This window comes from Cebidichthys violaceus, unplaced genomic scaffold (assembly GCF_023349555.1).
Source record: "Cebidichthys violaceus isolate CVI_PGR_0920_01 unplaced genomic scaffold, fCebVio1.0.p SCAF_24, whole genome shotgun sequence".
NCBI lineage: Eukaryota > Metazoa > Chordata > Actinopteri > Perciformes > Stichaeidae > Cebidichthys > Cebidichthys violaceus.
In genome coordinates this window covers 2361455-2380394 of record NW_027176417.1, presented here as the reverse complement: position 1 = coordinate 2380394, position 18940 = coordinate 2361455, and the positions used below count along the sequence as shown (strand labels likewise).

The 18940-nt window shown below is 40.3% G+C and overlaps 1 protein-coding gene across 2 annotated transcripts in view; it reads right to left on the bottom strand.

Annotated features, from left to right (window-relative positions):
* Positions 1–14395: 14395 nt before the first annotated feature.
* atp11a (ATPase phospholipid transporting 11A) overlaps positions 14396–18940 on the bottom strand; it is a 32906-nt gene continuing 28361 nt past the window's right edge. Inside the window, exon 31 of one of the 2 annotated variants that reach the window (XM_068719348.1) lies at positions 14396–18352. In XM_068719348.1, the coding sequence (XP_068575449.1) occupies positions 18071–18352 (282 nt within the window). In that variant the 3' untranslated portion in view covers positions 14396–18070. The remainder of the gene's footprint in view (positions 18353–18940) is intronic. The other variant, XM_068719350.1, reaches the window with a different exon arrangement.

Sequence of the window (18940 nt, the reverse complement as noted above, 5' to 3'; positions counted from 1 at the left end):
GTTGTTCCACCGGTGGATTAAGAAGACTGGAGACCATGTTGCAAGATGTCACTTCATTCATTTTGGCGAAAGTTGCTGCTCAGGCACATACGTCAAAGATTTCAGCACTTATGGGCTACCAGCACATGCTCATGAGAGTCCTTTTCTAGCTGCACTGGCTGACTCCCCGTTGCTGTCTTTACCGCAGCATTGCACACACTTTTCCCTGTATGCTGAGGATTGTATACGGACAGGATGAAAATAGATTCTACCTCTATCCTTGAACCTTTAATTCATTATTTTACCAGTATTTCCTTTTGTAATAATTCATCCATACACCTATTTTAGGACCCTTTTCTCTGACTGTCTTCCTGTCTTTCCCCTTACTGGTTGCTCAGCTGAGACCAGCAAGTTAACATGAACATGAACTGGCACCTGGCTCGTTAAAAACGGGACATCAGGATATTCTTTGAGGGTTATGTGAAGCGCCATGACCAGCCAAAACCTAAACCATTTAAACCGACGAGCCTATTCAATGGCTAAGCCTCACTTTCAGACCCACTGCTCTGAAATTTACTGTCAAATGTCCATTTCATTGAGATACACACATGAATTTCACTATCTGAGCAGTCCTTGCCGAAGGCCATGATGTGGGCAAGACGCCAATGAGTTAGGTATGACAGGAATTGAATAAAGCACTGCTTACTGTAATCACATTTGGAGGTTTTCAGCACCTGCACCTCTTCGCCTAACCAGCTGACTTGTGGCAGCATTTTCTTTTTTCACTAACAATCTGCCCACCACAACTCAAAATAACAACACATTTAAATGTAGTCAAGCATTTGACAGTTAGTCAACATATGGCAAAAAAAGGAGTTTAAATATTTAACCATATAACTAATGAGAAACTGTAAGCTTAAATAAGCACACATGTTGTCTATTTTTTAACTGGTTACTTACTCAATGTTTGTCCATAGAAGTGAAAAATCTAATTTTGTTTTGTCTTCTTTCAACTCCAGAGAGACAAACGGAAATATAAAAAAAACCACTTAGTACTGATGTAGTGATGAACACATTTCCAGTTCTGTATCTGAAATTAGATCGTTTGTGTACCAACGCTCTTAAGAAAATGTCTCTATGCTGCATCACTCTCACACACACACACACACACACACACACACACACACACACACACACACACACACCTCGAGTGTGTCTTCCGGACGCTGTTGGGAACATTCACACACTGACACTAATGTATGCTGCTGCTTTGAAGATAGCTGAGCAATAGAGGAGGGAGGAGGGAGAGACAGAAAAAGAAAGGACATTGGTGAGGGTCTTACAGTGCTTTAGCAATCAACAACAAAAAGTAAGAGACGACGTGTGTTTAGCTTTAGCTTCTCAGTTAAAATAACTTCAACTGGGTCCATGCTGAACACATCTACAATTCAACATTCAACAGTGTTTACTCTGATTTTAATTAAAATAAAAAAAATCTGTTACAAAGTGATTACCATTAATATTTTAGTTTTTTCTAAATATAAATGCACATAGGTGACACTCTCATGGTGTTTAAAAAAACATGATTCATTTTGTCAATATTACCACATGGCTCTGATGTGACTCTCTCTCTGAATTACTAATCCTATCTGAATCTACTAGATTAAACAAGTGCGAGGCTTCTCTTACGTTTTCACTTACCCTGAACCCTACACTCGTGCACCATGGATCAATCTCCCATTGCATTCTATTGAACCCGACTTTCAGTGTTTGTGGGTGGGAAGCTGGTGAGGGATTAATTATGATTTTATTGCTGTTACTTGTCTGTGAAACTCCTACTTGACTCTATGTGGTTCAGCGAGGCCTGGACCTGTCTATGGTACATCTGCTATAGGTCAGAGATGATCAAGAATGACTGCAGGGCAATTGGTCCGTGCAAATTGAGAGAAAAAAAGGAGAAAATAAAAAGCTGTGCTTTCATGAGGTAAAGGTAACATTTGTACATTTTGCACTGACCTCCAAAACTAAGCAGAAGAGATTCTACATCGCATTTATACAAACCGTAAAAAAAGACCTGGTCAATACAGGTGAACTTCAGGTTCCCCCTTTGAATGGTTAGCATTATTCAAACTGGGTTTAAAAATCCTCAAAGGTTTGTAGGTTTTAGAAGAATAAAATAACAACATTTCTGAAAAGGAACAGACTGCCTTGAAAGTGCTTGATGCATTTTTCCAAACACAGCATACAAAGTGAGGGAACTTTATGTTCAAATGGCCGTGAGAACCAAGTGCCTCCACATGTATAATAAAAGATCTTCATTGCATGATGGGAAACCTTTGATTGATGTTTCTTGTCAATGTTATTTTGAGATGCCAGCACAGTGTAACACTATGGATTGGATACACAGTATTTCTTTATGACTCAGTTTATGTTTAAACATTTCAACAGTAATTTCATGCACAGAGATCTGAAAGTTATAAACAGAGTTCATTTCCAGATGTGTCAACCACAAATGTTGTATTCATTGTTCTGCACAGCTATCTATCTGTGACACTCCACACTGCCAATGAAAGCTGGCATGACAAGTGTGAGCTGAAAAGCAAGGAAAGCCTCCACTGTAGTTTTATCAATTAATCATCACAGTGAGCACAAGGTGACAGCTACAAACGTCTTACTTTTGTCCAATTCATTTGAAATTAATTTATGTTTTACCAATCGACTGATCGCTTAAATGACTATGTTGCACTTGGGCTTTTATGGAGCTAAAGCGTTGCTGTACAGACCTATTTATGTATCCAGTGAACCTCTAGCCTTTATGCTAAGCTCTCTAGATCTAGCTTCCCATTTAGCGTAGTGGTTCCACTCTTCTCACCAAACTTACCATTTGTTACTGAAAAGATGCTTTTAGTAAACACTTGAGATGCTCTCAAAACAAAATTACCATACCACAGATTAAAGAGGGCTTCCTACTTGTTCACAAAAACACTCTTAACCTTTAAGATGTATTGTCATCAGATAACGCGGCCCTGCACTGCACCCAGGCCTCACTTTCCACACAAATACATCCACTCAAGCTCTCACCTGTCGAGCTCTTCCAGCGTTCTTTACCTGCCACTGGGCCCGGCTCCAACAACTGTCAATTATCCGTAAACCAATCCCACAAGCGATTGACAAGCCAGTAGAGGCAGGGATCGAGTTCAGTCTCTTGGGGATCTGTGTGTGTGTGTGTGTGTGTGTGTGTGTGTGTGTGTGTGTGTGTGTGTGTGTGCGCGCCTGTGTGGAATCAACCAGCAACACTACTAAGCTCTGACTTCAAGCAGCTCAGGTTGACTAGAAGTCGATAGGCTGATAAAACTGCCAAGTGTGTGTGTGTTAGTGTGTGTGTGTGTGTGTGTGTGTGTGTGTGTGTGTGTGTGTGTGTGTGTGTGTGTGTGTGTGTGTGTGTGTGTGTGTATGTGTGTGTGTGTGATATAGGCTCTTGTTGTCTGAAGACAGAGACCATGGGAACACAAGGACGCCACTAATCCTTTAACCATCGAGAGAAACCACACTAAACACACACAAGAAGTCTGTTAGGCCTTATTTAACGTCCGTCTTTGTTCAGTTTTCTGAATGACATGTATATTTCATAAAATAATGATTCAGTTGGTTTCATCACTCAAAGGAAGCCGTTCTGAACACCTACGGTATGAAGGTGTCCTTTGTCTCAAAACTGGGTTTCTGACTGGTGTTTTACATGCATGCGCATGACGAAGACTTCAGACAGGACTGGATGAAGGCAAAGATCATTCATTGAAGCAATGCATCCTTGTTTTGAAAACAATCCAATTCAAACAGAGCCCCAAGTATCCTTTGCCCCAACATGAGGATGAAGACCGGGATGCTGCGTGTACTGTAGGAACATTTCACAGAAACCAGGTAGCAACAGTGTGTAAGCACACTGAGTGCTTATGACCACCTCACTCTGATGAATGTTGCAAAGGAGGAAAAGGAGGAAATTTATCAATTACAGCTAAGCAGAAGAACAACTGACTACAATTCTTAGATTCCCTCCGTGTAAATACAGGAAATACAAACACTAATTTGGATAATTATTCAGCCAAGAGTCCTATCTGAAAATCTAACATATATGCACCAAATTTCACAGAGGATTGGAACAAGACAATGTAAACCTGAGAAAGGGTTCAAGGACGGCTCTTCTGACTGTTGGAAGTGAAGTGAGGATGCAGATATTTCATCCACCAGATGTAAAGTTTATAACGCAGACCTGCTGCTGGACCCCTTCATATGAGTCAGTTGTCACTCTGACCATCATATACTTCTATCATAATGTTCTAAGCCCTTTTATACTGTCATTATTTATTTTAATTAATGAATCACTTATTTTGACACACAATGCTGAGCTGCATCTCAAATTAGTCTTCAAGTTGTGAGCAAAAAAAATACTTTTTCTGCTCAAAACTAGCTTGTATATGTCTCCTATTTTATACGGAATATTATATATATATATATATATATATATATATATATATATATATATATATATAAATCAGACAAAATACAACCAAACAAAATAAAGAATCTTGTAAAATGATGGTGGAGGGGTTAGGACACAGAAGACGTGTTTTAGGAGCTTATACCAAATCGTTAAAGTTTGAGGACTTTGCACCTTGCCAACACCTTTATCATAGTCACTTTAACCTTATATTAAATGCTTGTACAGTAAACCTATTAACTGCTGTGGTCAGGGAAGAAGCTTTGTGATAATGAAGTGAATGACACCAATTAGCTCTGCCTATCGACCCAACCTCTACTGACACTGTTTTCATCTCCACAGTCCTTGAAAACTCCCAGAGGGTTAGAAAACTTCACCAAGTACCACGGCTTCCCAGACCTGTCCTATTGTCAACAGAATAGCGGCTCTCAGAAGCGTCCAAGGTTGGAGAAGAAGTTGAAGAAAAAAGAGAGCTGGAGAGGCAGCGAGTGGAGAAAAAAAAGAGAGATTGAGGAAGAAAGACGAGAATGAATGCTAACAAAAGTGAATACAGTTTTCCAAGGCTGCTCACATTGGATCAATTCAGCAGTGACTGAGGACTGTGAAGAGAGGTAAACATGTAAGATGGTGTGTGCGTGCGTGCGTGCGTGCGTGCGTGCGTGCGTGCGTGCGTGCGTGCGTGCGTGCGTGCGTGCGTGCGTGTGAGTGAGAGAGAGACTCAAGAGTGTAGGAGTTTCAATTCAGCCAGGGAGGTCTTTGTCTTCCAGTGAACCCGGTTAAATGGAAGGACGAGCATGGCTATGAATCATCGGTCCAAACCAATTGGACACAGTTAGCTACTGTAACAGTAAAACATGACCTGGGACAGACGGACGGACAAGTCAAACAATGATACCAAGATCCCCCTTTTCTCTGGTTGACCATCCTTGCTCCTTCACATTTTATCTTTTATTTCTCGGCCTTGGATCATTCAGCATAAAGTTGCAAATTCCAACGTATTCACAAGATCTACTCCTTCGACGCCACTTAAAAAATAATTCTTTCGACCTATCATTATGGGAAATGCAGAAACTTGCTTTCTTGCAGAAAGTTACATGAGAAGATCGACATCAGCAAAGTAATACACGTACCTGGCAAAGTAATACACGTACCTGGCAAAGTAATACACGTACCTGGCAAAGTAATACACGTACCTGGCAAAGGAATACACGTACCTGGCAAAGTAATACACGTAGCTGGCAAAGTAATACACGTACCTGGCAAAGTAATACACGTAGCTGGCAAAGTAATACACGTACCTGCCGTTGGTCAATCAACAGCAGGTGGCGGCAACACACCAAGAAGAGTCGCGATGCACCAAGAAAGAAGAAGAAAGAAGAAGACTGCCAACTAGAAAAGATGGAAGTAAACAATGCAAGATGTAATGTTCTTATACAACAAAAATCTCAAAGATTTTATAGACTAAAAGATGAATCAATTAATGAAAAGCGAATGAACAGATCAAGGCATACCGTCTCATGAGTGGAAGCACAGGTTCAGACCAGTATAGCTGAAGGACACTACTTCACTGATAGCATCCTTAGAAGGACCGGGCACCCAAAGGAACGCAATAAGAGCTTCTGACTCTTCAAGTGTTTACTGTTCAGGACATTGAATTGCATCCTGAAGGCTGAACTTACTGGTGCTGCAATGCAGTGCTGACATCAGCAGCCTATAGGAGATCAACTTTGAGCTGGTGGTTTGTGGATCTGGAGAACATTCAGGAGCTGTATCGCCTTTTTAGATGATGATTTAGTTTAATACAGTATATAAATGCAATGAATTACATCTCACTGAGCCTGGAAGGGTTTTGTGGAAAATGATATTCAATGATGCTGCGTGAGCTTTTCAGAATGAAGTCAATACTGCAATTATATTCTGAGTTGTATCCAACAAGGACATGTTTTTGGCTACCTCTTAATTCATAAACCAAGACAGTGACATTGGACAAAACAGAGAGAGACGCACCTCTTTCCCTTCTTCTGTGAGTGTGTGTCCAATATACATTCTCAAAAACCTGTATGAGTCATTTGAATTGCCTTCCTGCTTTCTTCTTTCTCGGGTTGACCTGGCCTAATTATCCATGTAATGATATAACCCTGGGGGGAAAGGGGATCTCCCTCTGTCTCTCTCTCTCTCTCTCACACACACACACACACACACACACACACACACACACACACACACACACACACACACACACACACACACACACACACACACACACATAAACTGGGCCTCCCCATTCCCACAGAAAACCCAAAAGCCTCCTGCTGAAAGAAGCGAAGGCAGGGAACGAATTTCAGCTGCTAATTAGACTCGACCCTGCCTCTTATTCCAGAGTTGACAAAGATGCTTCAGTAAATGAAGAAAAGGGAGATACATGGGCAGATACCTTGAAACTAGCATCACAGCCTTGTGAGTTATGATGGACAAACCTGGACCTTCTAAACGTTGGCTCCTTTGATGCATGCAACTCATTTCATGGGTGGATTGGATGTTTTTTAGCATTACTTTGTTTCAAACTTTGGTCTTGAGCAAGACCTAACTGTCAACATTTATCAAAACTATATACATCACATAGATCACCAAGACATGATGTTTGTCAAGAGGATGAACCCTTTTGATTATTTCCTGTGATGCCACTTTTATATTTTAACCAGACTACGATTAAAGCTGTTTTTGTGTTGTTGCAACAAGAGCTCACATTCCTGGTAGATTACTCTGTAACATCAACGCCACACTGTGTTTCTACTGTTTACCTACAATCTTCACGAGTCACGACAAAAGAAAACTATGTCCGCCATGACTGTTGTCATGGAATCCTTCCTCATAATATTATAAACCACTGCACAGTGCTTCCTACAAGACTTCAAACTAATGGATCTATTACTCAAACTGGACTTCCTGGATCGTATTTCATTCTCACGCGTACATGAAGCAAACGCCCACCAACTCAAATCTGTGCTGCATTGTGTTGTATTCTATGCAAGAGTTTAAATGGAAAAACACAATATTGAATTAAATAACACAGTACATTGGGCATAGTAGCTCAAGTACAGGCTTTTTTTTTTTACTATAGAACACACATCCATCAGCAGCCCTTTGAACAGTGAGGCAGGTCAGAGCAATTACATGAGATTGATAGCGGCTACACTTAAACACACACACACACACACACACACACACACATCATAAAGAGACACACATCTCATGTGTCTTCCTCTATTTATCATCTGTATGTGTGACAGTCACTGTGTAGTGACACTGCAGCTATACGGTAAGTCAAGTTTCTTAGCAGTTGTGTTACAAAGTCATTAAAGATACGTGAGCAGAGAAAATACTTCTTCCTTATGCAGATTAAAGGACACTTTAGGAAGTGAGATCACAAACAAGTGTGTTCTTTGTTTGTTTCCCTTCTCCTTTAACGCGTGAAATGATTTTAAAATACCGTTACGCTGTGGTCATAAGACTTCTGTCAACAAGCAAACAAAGGTGTCTTTGGTGAAAAGCTACCAGCAGGAAAGCGATCCACAAAAACTGAATGATGTGGGTTTTTTGTCGGCGGTTGTGTGAAATTGAGGAAAAGACACTGGCAGGAGAAACATTCTGGCACATTGTCAAACGGTAAAACATCTGAACTCATTTAAAACGACAGTGAAGCGGAAACAGAGCAAAAAATGTCTTTAACTGTTTTTTTCTAAAATGTGCAGCGCTTCAGGTACAATCCAGTGACTGGATTTAAAACGTTATCTCAGCATGTGGCTACGACTTCTTTATATCCTTTACCTGCAAATCAGAGAGGTCTTAGCTGTATACAGCACTGTAGCATTACAGTTTTAACATGATCTGTTTTAACCAGAAGTCACTGGTTAAACTATGAATGACACAGGAAAGGGATACATTATCTGTGATAAAAGATAAAACAAATAGTAGCAGAACATTATGGCTCTGAGGTCAAATGTGCCAAATAATAACGAGAAAAAAGGCGACTGCAGCGAGTGAGACGGAGTATTGCTCATTAAATTATTTAAGAAAAGGTAATACACCTAGAACTAACAATATACACATGAGCATGATATGGAACAGGACTTAAGTAGCTTCAACAATTTGTTAATTGGCCTTAATCTCCATCAGAATTAGTGACATTCTAATTAGTCTGGAAATTGTAAACAGAAAAACGCAAATTTACAATTCCTTGAAGGCTAGCACAGATTAAATATCACGTTTGCTTCTTCTCCTAATTGTGGTGCACCATGCTGTAATTGGGCTCATCACTTCCCCCAGAGGCCAGAAAACATGGTCATCCCCCTGGTCCCCTCCAATGGACTCAAGAGGCAACAATAAGCCCATCATTTGAAAACTTTCTTGGACAAGTGACACAAAATGTTTTATAGTTCATCAGAAGAGGTTTTTTCACAGTTTTTTTTTTCTCTTTTGAAGAGAAAATACTTCAAGGATGAGGACTAAGTGGTTAGCTTGGCAATTGTATGTTAACTTCCCACCTCCAATAAAGAGGAAGCACATGGCTGCTGCCCTTGGCTTTTCTGTGAAAACCATCCACTGTCTCATCCACAGGCATCGCTGTGAAGAACTATATTAAAGTAGCAAACAAAGCTGTTATTCAAACAAAGCTGACACGAATTCCAGACCTACAGTGTCTGAATTCAATTAAATCAGGACAACATGAATCCACTGACAATTCTCAAAATCATGAATGTTAAAATTGTTCCATGTGAATTACATCATCATATGAAAACTAACATTCTGATTGATCCCCTAAAAGATACCAAGTCTCTTGTGTTCGATCAGATACAAGTCAGGATTAGTAAAGCGACTACAGTAATAATATCAAAGGCAACCCATGTGGACTCCTAATAGAGATACAAAGCAGACGGAATTCTACTGCTCGCCTTGCCGTGTGTGTGTGTGTGTGTGTGTGTGTGTGTGTGTGTGTGTGTGTGTGTGTGTGTGTGTGTGTGTGTGTGAGAGAGAGAGCAGAGACAGGACGGACGACATTTATTGACAACGGCTGCTCCGCTCGATAAGAAGAGGCATAAAATCAATCAACCTGATTGGTAGACAAGAGGGAGGGAGGGTGAGAATACAGAGGACTGGAGAGGAAGTCATACGGCACAAAAAGAGTACAGTGAGGAAGAAGTACTCAGATCCTCCACCTGAGTAAAAGTACCAATACCACCATGTACAAATACTCCATTACAAGTAAAAGTCCTGCATCTAAAATCCTGTTTATGTAAAATTATCATCAGGTAAATTTAGTAAAATCTTAAAAGCTAGTGACTGATATAATAAATTGCATTATTAATGGTGACGCATCAATGTTGGAGGAGGAGCTATAGTTTTGACTACTTTGCACCAGTCCAGTGGTTGCCAACCTGGGGGTCGGGCCCCTCAAAAGGGACACAAGATAAGCCTGAGGGGTCGTGAGATGAAAGAAAAAAGATTTGCAACATGAATCTTAAATTTAAAAAAAAAGGGAGAGTAGGAAGAGACTGTTTCTCTGTGGCAGTTTAAAAACACTTTACACTTAAACCCTCTGAATCCCTAATTGTGATTCAGTAATTGGTGAGAAACAGGGAATGAGTTCGTAGCTAACAGCACTGCTTGGAAGAACAGCAGAAAAACGTCAGTTTTGAGCCACTGGCACTTGGACTCCATTCAGCATTGAGAGGGGGGATACACGCTAATCAGATTAGTTTGTTTCTGCACTTGTAAGAGGAGACAGTCAGCAGTGTGATGCAGTCTGTGTCCCATATTTAGCCTCCACCAACAGGAAACAGGCTGTCACCTCTCGTCTGTTCAGTGACAGCTCTGGCCCACTTTAACCACAGGGGCCAAATAAATTAACTCTGAAACTAAGCGCCCATTTTAAAGGTTAATGTTCACAAGAAAAAAAGACACAATGCACATACCATAGGCTTACGACTTATGTTTCCATTTTCAGTAGAAGACTAGATATCGTCTTAGATTTTGGTGTCTTTTCCTGGTTTTAAAGGCTGCATTACAGTTAAGTGATGTCATCTTCTGTTCGATTATTTGCCTTTACCCACTTCGTCATTATTATTAATTAATAATGATTATTTATCAAAAAGTATTTTTCCCAGCCATAATTCTAAGCAGACAAACATGTAGAGTACTGGAGAGCTTGTACTCTATTAAAAGTATAGATCGTGCAGAGTATTGACAAGACATTCACAGATCTACAGCTTTTTGTTCACATCAATGCATAAATCAAATACATGACTTACTGGCTCTTATCTATATGCTCAATACTCATGATGCAGCACAGCTTAAAATGCAAACTAACGTTATACCTTTTGTATCAGAAAAAGAAACAGCAATCAAAGAGACAAACAGAGATAAAGTGTATATTACTCACATTTGTTGTCGATGTCAATTCTCCTTTCTTTCATGGAGATGTTCATTGATGTCCAACTGCTATGAAAGTCTGTTTGTTTGTTGACAGAAGTCTTCTTCCTCTCTGTTGACAGTCTTCTTGTTTGTTTGTTTCCTCTCTGTGGCTGCTAGCACGTTAGCAGACATCATTAGCAACACCGGGTAACTAGCGAACGTTACTTTCACTGGAAGCTAAACGGTTGTTTAATTTAAATTACCGTGTTAACTTTCCGTTTGTTTGTAGTGTTGACAGACTTTGTCTGGTTTCACTAATAACTTCATCTTTTCTTTTCCAGCGACGTCTCCGCTCAGTTCCACAGTGGCCTTACAGAAGCTGCTTGATTGTTTGATACTTAACTAGGTTTAATTAGGGATAACGACTTCCACCTGTGCTCCCAGGTAGACCGCAATAAGCCTGCAATACTCTTTCTGGCCACACTGATTGTACGTAAAACGTAGGAGGGCGCTGTTTCACCTCTAAAAGTGAAAAATGGGGGAAAGGCATGGTCGCAAAAATATATAAATACTACAATAAATGCTTGTTTTGTCTTAGAGCAAATCATTAAATAAATATATAGATACTTATTAAAGAGTCCTGACTTGCTTTGGAGAGAAAGAGAAAACCCCTCATTGCATTTTATAGAGAAATTGACGAGTTAATATTTATAAACATAAAACAATTGGTGTTTGTGCCAGCAACCACACATAATAATACCTCCCATAGAATTATTCACATTAATGAAACACACAGTACTAGAAAGTGAATAGTAAATTGCAGCATATATAGTTTTTAAATATGTTAAGCCTTATTTTTATACATTTACAGTAATTATATATATTGACATATTTGTATAACATTGTGTAGTAAACTGCAGAAAAAAAGAAGATTTGTCAAGTGTCCATCCATCCTGCAGTGATACTTTGAATAAGATTTTTCCAGTGTTTTAGTATTGTAGCCCATGAAAACATATGCAGCCTTGTGAAATGGAGAATTGAGTGGTGGCCTTGAGTGAACAGAGAAAGCAGTGTGTGTGCACATGTAGTACAATGTCCATGTGTACTCCAGATGACGCCTATACAGCCCTCAGATTGTCTTGTTTTGTGTGTTATTTGATTCTTTTGTGTGTCAAGACATTGATGAGAGTGACAAAGAAGTAACAAGACTGGAGGCCAGTTGGAATAAAGTTTCTGCACAATTTCCCTTGTTTAGAGACAGCAGGTGAAGGGAAGAAGAAGAGACAGGAGAAACAAATGTTTAAAGGGTTGCGGTCGCTCTTAAAACGTTACGCGTTTGTGTTAATGTTCACTAAACTAATCAAATCAATTCAAAAGCCTCCTTGTTCGTGAGTTTGTGTGTGCATCCATCCTCAAAACCTCCTTCTTTAAAGGCCAGGCCATAATACTGAGACAGCCCTTTGTGCAGACAACAGCCAAAAGAAAGGGAAAACAATGTGTACTGAGTCATAAACGATTGGTGGCAAATAACAGCAATCTCACAGCTAATTCGTAGATTTCACGTGTGAATGCCTCCATCACCTCCCTCCATTTAATGCCGTGAATAGAGACACACGTTGACACTACAACCAGACGAGACACAGTGCTTGTGTGTGTTTCTTATAGGTTTAATGATTTAAGTCTAATTTGAGTGACTACCGCTGGGCATGTGAAGAAACACACAAAGTGACCGTATTTGAGAGCTGATTGATAATTGATAATCCCATAAAATCCACACAAATCAGCTCCCGTTGATTCTTTAGATCATCAGTTTATCCAGAGTGCGTATTGATATTAAAATACACTCATATGAAATCATAATATATTCCCCCCCAAAACTCTCAGCTTAAATCTCCAAACCAGAACATAGAAAGAACATACAAATGCTTAAATGTACAATATAGTAAGTTGCTGCAGAAGATAACAGAAGACCCTCCACACTGTCTTTATTGCTGGTTTTCCTTCTTCTGTCTGCTTCTGTGTGTGGCCATATTAGATTACGTTTAGCGATGGAAGTCTTGAACCGGATGAATCAAAATGTACGGCAGCAGCATTCTGGACTAGATCCAGAGGAGAGGAGGAAGATGAGGAGGAGGCCCAGGATTGAGCCCTGTTGACCCTCTATTGCCAAACAGCTTGGTTCAGACACGACAAGTTAGCGAATAAGCTTACTTCCCAAAATGGCAAACTTTTTCTTTAACCCTTATCTCACAGCGGAAGAGGACGTAGCGCATGGCACTTTACAGGATTACTATTGCATTCTCATATTTTTAACAGTCACCTGTTGCTTTATTGCAGCTTCAGGTAAATAAGTCTGACTCTTAACATGATGGAAATTGAATGTCTACTCAGGGCCTTTGATTTCTCTGCCAGTCCCATTTCTGTCTCTACCGTTTCATTATGTCTTTTCGATATGTTGAGTATTTTTTGCAGGATTGGAGGTGTGAATTCAACTCAATCTAACACACTTTGTTACAGCCCTCACAACCACACACACACCAACACCTACAGTACCTTAAAAAGTGTGTTACGTGCTTCAAGCAATGTAACCTAAAGCAGTTCAAGATGAAGGAAACCTAAATTGGTGGTGAACAGGTTGTTCAGGACTTGGTTACACCTTGAATTACACCTCCCACCTCTCTATATATTTTAGAATCTATACGAAGTAATACACCATAAACATGAAATTAGAGGTATAACTCAGTGCATATTTATAGTATAAGTTTTTAGTGGCGTTTGATGAAATAGGTGGTAAAACAGTGAGACTTTGATCGCTCTGCTCTGTTTTTAAATGATTGAATGAGTCATTGCAATTTAGCGACTGAAGAAAATCCATCTTGGGGATGGTAATAGAGGTCTGTGCAACCACAAAGGAAATGCACAACCACTTTTTCACCATCTACTTTTCATATTTCTTCCCCTTCCCCACATTTCACCTCTTGACAGTGTTGCCCTAGATATTTTTCCATCCTTGTCAGACACACTAGCAGGTCTCATCGGCTGCCAGCTGTGGAGGAGAGGACGTGGAAGATCAGCGCAGACGAGAAGTGAAAAGGATGAAGAGAATCCAATCGATCCGAAGCCTCCATCCTAATCTTGTTGACGTCCTCAGATGGTGCAGACGGCAGCCCTGGAGCAACTTTGGGGAACACATTAAATCTAAAAATTGTCTTTTTTCTTTAACCATTTCCTGAGTGTCATTTACAGCACAACTGGTAGTTTAGTTAGAGCAGCATATGCGAGCACAGGTTGGTTAAATGCTCTAAACTCTACTCGTGGAATATCCTTTTGATTGTATCTCATCAGCTCCAGATATTTAGAAACTCTTCAGGTGCGTTTGATTCGTCAACTTTGAGCTTTAAAGGCCTCAGAAAGGTCCGGCACAGCAGAAATACTCTACTGCATCCCTGTGGCTGAGGCATGAAGTGCAGCTGAAAATAACAACAGAAATTACATTATTTCAGGTTTTTATATTTTCACTTCTGGCTTTTATTTTCAAGCAAATGTACAGTTGTTTGCCATCAATAGCTACAGAAATGTTGGCAAAAAAATCCACAAGTAAATCTTGATATGACTCTGTTAAAAACTGTATATAAAAAGACCCCAAAACTGTACATCAATTAACATAACTACATTTATATATATTTATATATATATATACTGTATCTGAGTGTACAGCGATTTACAGATACTGTTGGTTAAGAGAAATACAACACTGTACAATAATACATTGTAAAAGAGAAAGATAACATTCTGTTCGAAGGCTGTCAGTTTAGGTGGCGTTGAAAGATCGGGACAGTTGAGACGAAGAGCGATCGGCGCAGTAAGACCATAAATCCACCATTAATGGCTTTGGAAGTTTCTACAGCAGAGTGTCAATCCTCAGACAGGTGATGTCCAGTGCAGGGGTTCATTATTAAAGCATTAAAGCTATGCAAATGTCCGTCCAGTGTTTGGTTTGGTTGTTCGAATACTCTTCTACGTTGATAAGACACACGTCAAATACTGTCTCCAGAATGTATAAAAAGATCTCTAACATACAAAAAGCACGACAGTAACTGCGGGGATTTTGTTTTTGTAATTCATTAAATGATGTGGATTCCACCGTTTTTTATTGACTCACGCAGGAAGTACCTGACTGTCTCTTGGACAGATCGCCCCACACAGAGAAGGGGGGGGGGGGGGTTATGGCAATAATTAGGATATTCTGAGTGCCAAAAGTTTGATCAGATAACTCCAATCATAAAGAGTTGTCTGTCCAAAGTGATTTGGTGGATTCGTTTGTGGATTGCAATAACTGATTCTTGATTGTAACATAAATGACTTTTGGATGCAAAACATCATAATACTAATTCACTACCACATGGCAAGTGTTCTGCAAACAGGTTCTTTTTGGATCATTTACATGCAAGGCGATAATTGAACTTCAGGGACTGAACCATGCAGGTAGTTTGGTTGTGTTTGCCCAGGTTATGAGATATCAGCCTCGCAGACAATTTTGTTGAAGTGACCCTTTAATACGCAACCGAAGTTCAGAGACTAATTCTGTGAATCCAGCAGTACCACAATACCACAGAATGTTCATTTTATATAAATATTGAAATAGAAAACCCACATTTTGAGAAGCCAGAGATGTTAACTTAGAAGGAAACTGCAGAATATTAAAAAAAAATAAAAATCCCATATGTCATTTTGAGCTCTTCAAGTTTTCTGTCTCATTCAAATAACAGTTGAAGACAACATCACATCCGACATCTTTCCAGTGTGCTCCGACCACCGAGCGATGTGGTAAAGAGGAATTTTACACGAATATAAAACAATAAAAATAACATTGCAGAGACAGAGGCCCGTCTGGACATGTATAAACATTTGGAATAAAAAACAGATATTAAACATAAGTCAGTGAACGTTTTTTTTGTGCAAGAAGAAATCATTTTGTTCGTTGATCGTATTCCAGTTCTGAATAAGTCTTCTTGAACAGCATGACCTGCGTAAAAGTGATTTTCACGTATACATTTCACTCACGTATCCATTCTCTCTGTCACTCCTCAGTCACGCATCCGTTCATCCATCATCTGTGTTTATACGGTCCAAATGCCTCTTATTAGTCCTAGATTCGCCATAAAGCAAGCAAAGACGGTTCAGCAGAGAGAGAGAGAGAAACTACCACAAGGCACCTAATGTAAAGCAGCTAAAAGTATCTTGAGCAGCAACAAGGCTTTGGTTCAGAGAAGTACTATAAAAAAAACAACATCTTTTCTACTCTGTCTCACGATGATAGATGGATAGATAGATGGATAGATGGATGGCCGAGGAGATGCAGAGGGACACACAGGAGAGCGTGGTCAGGCGGAGGTGGAGGCGGCTCTCACAGAGGTAGGATAACTCCCGCATCAGCATCACTTCAGCACAGGGAGAATGAGAGAGAGACAGAAAGAGAGAGAGAGAGACAGCTAGAAAGAGAGACAGAGAGGTTAAATGTTGAAGCAGGAAAGTGTGAGACAGAAGACGACCCTTTTCAAGGCAGATAATCTCATTAGACTCTTGTAGATATTTATGCACTCGTTTGGTACTTAAAGTTAAATGTTAGCTGTACCAACCTCGACAAATAGTTTGACATTTGGGGTAATATGCTTATTTGCTTTCCATCAAACAATCAGGTGAGAAGATCGATACCAAAAACAAACTGTGCTTTCATTTAAGGCATCAAGCAGTCCGGGGCACTTGATAGAATTCTTTTGTTGTGTTGAGATTATATCGATAAGGACACGCTTTGCATGATCATTTTTAAGGTGCTTTGAGGAAAGTGAACGCAAGTAAGTTAAAATAAGTATGCAATTAAAAATCAAAGCTGTCAAAGACAGGCACCCAGTGCTGTTGACATCTCATTTAGAGAGCTGTATTTCTTTAATGTCGACTAACTTTCATATTCTTTCTGCTGGCCACTTTCATTTTGTGTTTTACAGAACCGCGAGATCTGACCTATAGATCACACACTTAGCACTACAGTATATCCAGCAGTCGATGTCTTTGGTAAAAGGTCAAGATAATGTGGCGATATTAAGGCGTGGAGAAACAGCAGGGAAGCCGTCTGCCATTTCTACCATTTCTAAGTCATAAAGAGCTCTGTGGAAAGCACTATAGGTACATAATAATAATAATAATAACACGTAGGAAGAAGGTCTACAGTTAAAGTGCTCTAAAGACAACAAGACAGAAAGGGATCCTGCAGAGATAAATGAACACAACTGGTAGCTAACACACATCTCTTCCACTAATCACTCCAGACTACCTACATGGGAGTTTGAAAGCTCAAGCGTGGGATGTGCAGCTAAAGTGAGTCTTTCTTTCTTTCTTTAAGTTTTTATAAGACTATAAAAACAGGAAAAAAAGACCATTTTAGATCCACTCCTCCAACGCTTAGGCGTTACTGCTCTACTGCAGCCCTCCTTACAATGTCGTAGAGAGTCCTAGGGAGTGTTTCGGGATAATATGTTTGCACACAGGCAACACCAGTTAGTCCTGAAAAGAGGCAGAACGAGAAAGAGAGAGATGGAAGGAATGAAGAAAAGGGAAATGTTTGGTCAGAGAAAGCTTGAGCTGGCTAAAGCACGGTTCCTGTCTTCATCAGCAGCGCAATCACAACACATGAGTTCTTTAAAAAGTCATATAAATCCTTTAAATTGGAGTAAAGTACACTTCAGCTGCCAGCTATCAAAGGCAGGCAGGCGTAAAGGGCCGGTGCTCATGTTGTTTTCAGTGCTTTACGATATCAAAGCTCTCGAGTCTGTTTCGTTGTGACATCAGTACGCTGAGCCCTTTGCGCCTTGTGGGGGCGAGCGAGGCCCCCGCGGATGGAGTCCCTCCCAGAGCCGTCCCATAATGCTTTGTGCCATACTTTGGCTGCTGACTTGGGAGCAGTTGTGAAGAGCACTTTCATTGTAACCCCTCGGAGATGGATTACCTGCTATTAGCATCGCAGTCAGTTATTCAACTTCAGGAACATAAATAAATTAGTTTGAGTTACTTTTTGGGTAACTTTACTTTCCAGTGACCTGTTAAATTATTCCTTCGTTGAGTTCAACTCCAAATGGATGCTATTGTATCTGATATCAGAATAGAAAAAAAACACCAGACAGAAATAAACTAGACTGAGGTCTCTGGCCCCGCCCCGCCATAGGCATGCCCCTGTTTCGAGTGGCGGGAGCCATCGGCGAATCGGACGAGGGGGGTGAAGGTGCTGTAGTCTGGCGTTCTTTGCCAGCGCGTGAACATGATTTTCTTGGTAAAGGGTTCAGACCTTCGAGGGTTCGGGGCGTTCCTTTGGTTGCCCGAGCCTCGCCGCAGGCTGCCGGCCTTGGACGGGGCGTGGAGGGACGCCAGGGGGGTGAACTCGGACAGCTGGCCCTCGTAGAGTTTATCAGCATTCTGTGTGTAGAGAGGGAGGAAAAGGAGACAACAAAGTGAAAACTGAGAAGAATACATGTTTAGGGGCAGTGGAGGAGATTCATGGAGGAGACATAGTTATCCCAGCTGGCCAGAAATAAAACTATAGATACATTTGTGTACTTTTATTCTTCTAGTTCTTCATGGTTTGGCCTTAGTTCCAATGAATGGAAATCTGGGTGCTACAGTATAGAATAATATCTTCAGTGATATAGTACGTTTAAAACTGTGTGGAAAAACTTTTCTTGACTTTAACAGTAACACCTGCATGTTGACAGCATCATGTTTTTTTTCTGTCTGCTTCTTCTTCCGCTGCAGCAGACATTTTGGAGAAGAGATGAAAGCAGGAGCTTCATTTAAAAGGAGGTTATGGCTGGAGGGACAAAGGCCAAATGAGCTACTGCCAAAAGCAAGAGGCTCCCCTCTGTCAGTAACCTGAACCTACGTCAGCAGACAATTCAATCATTTGTATGATTTAATTAATAAAGTGCGTTAATCTAATTGGCCAGCTGTGATGATAATATCCTGTCCATCCTGTTCAGACACAATGCAGCCAGAGCACATGAAGTA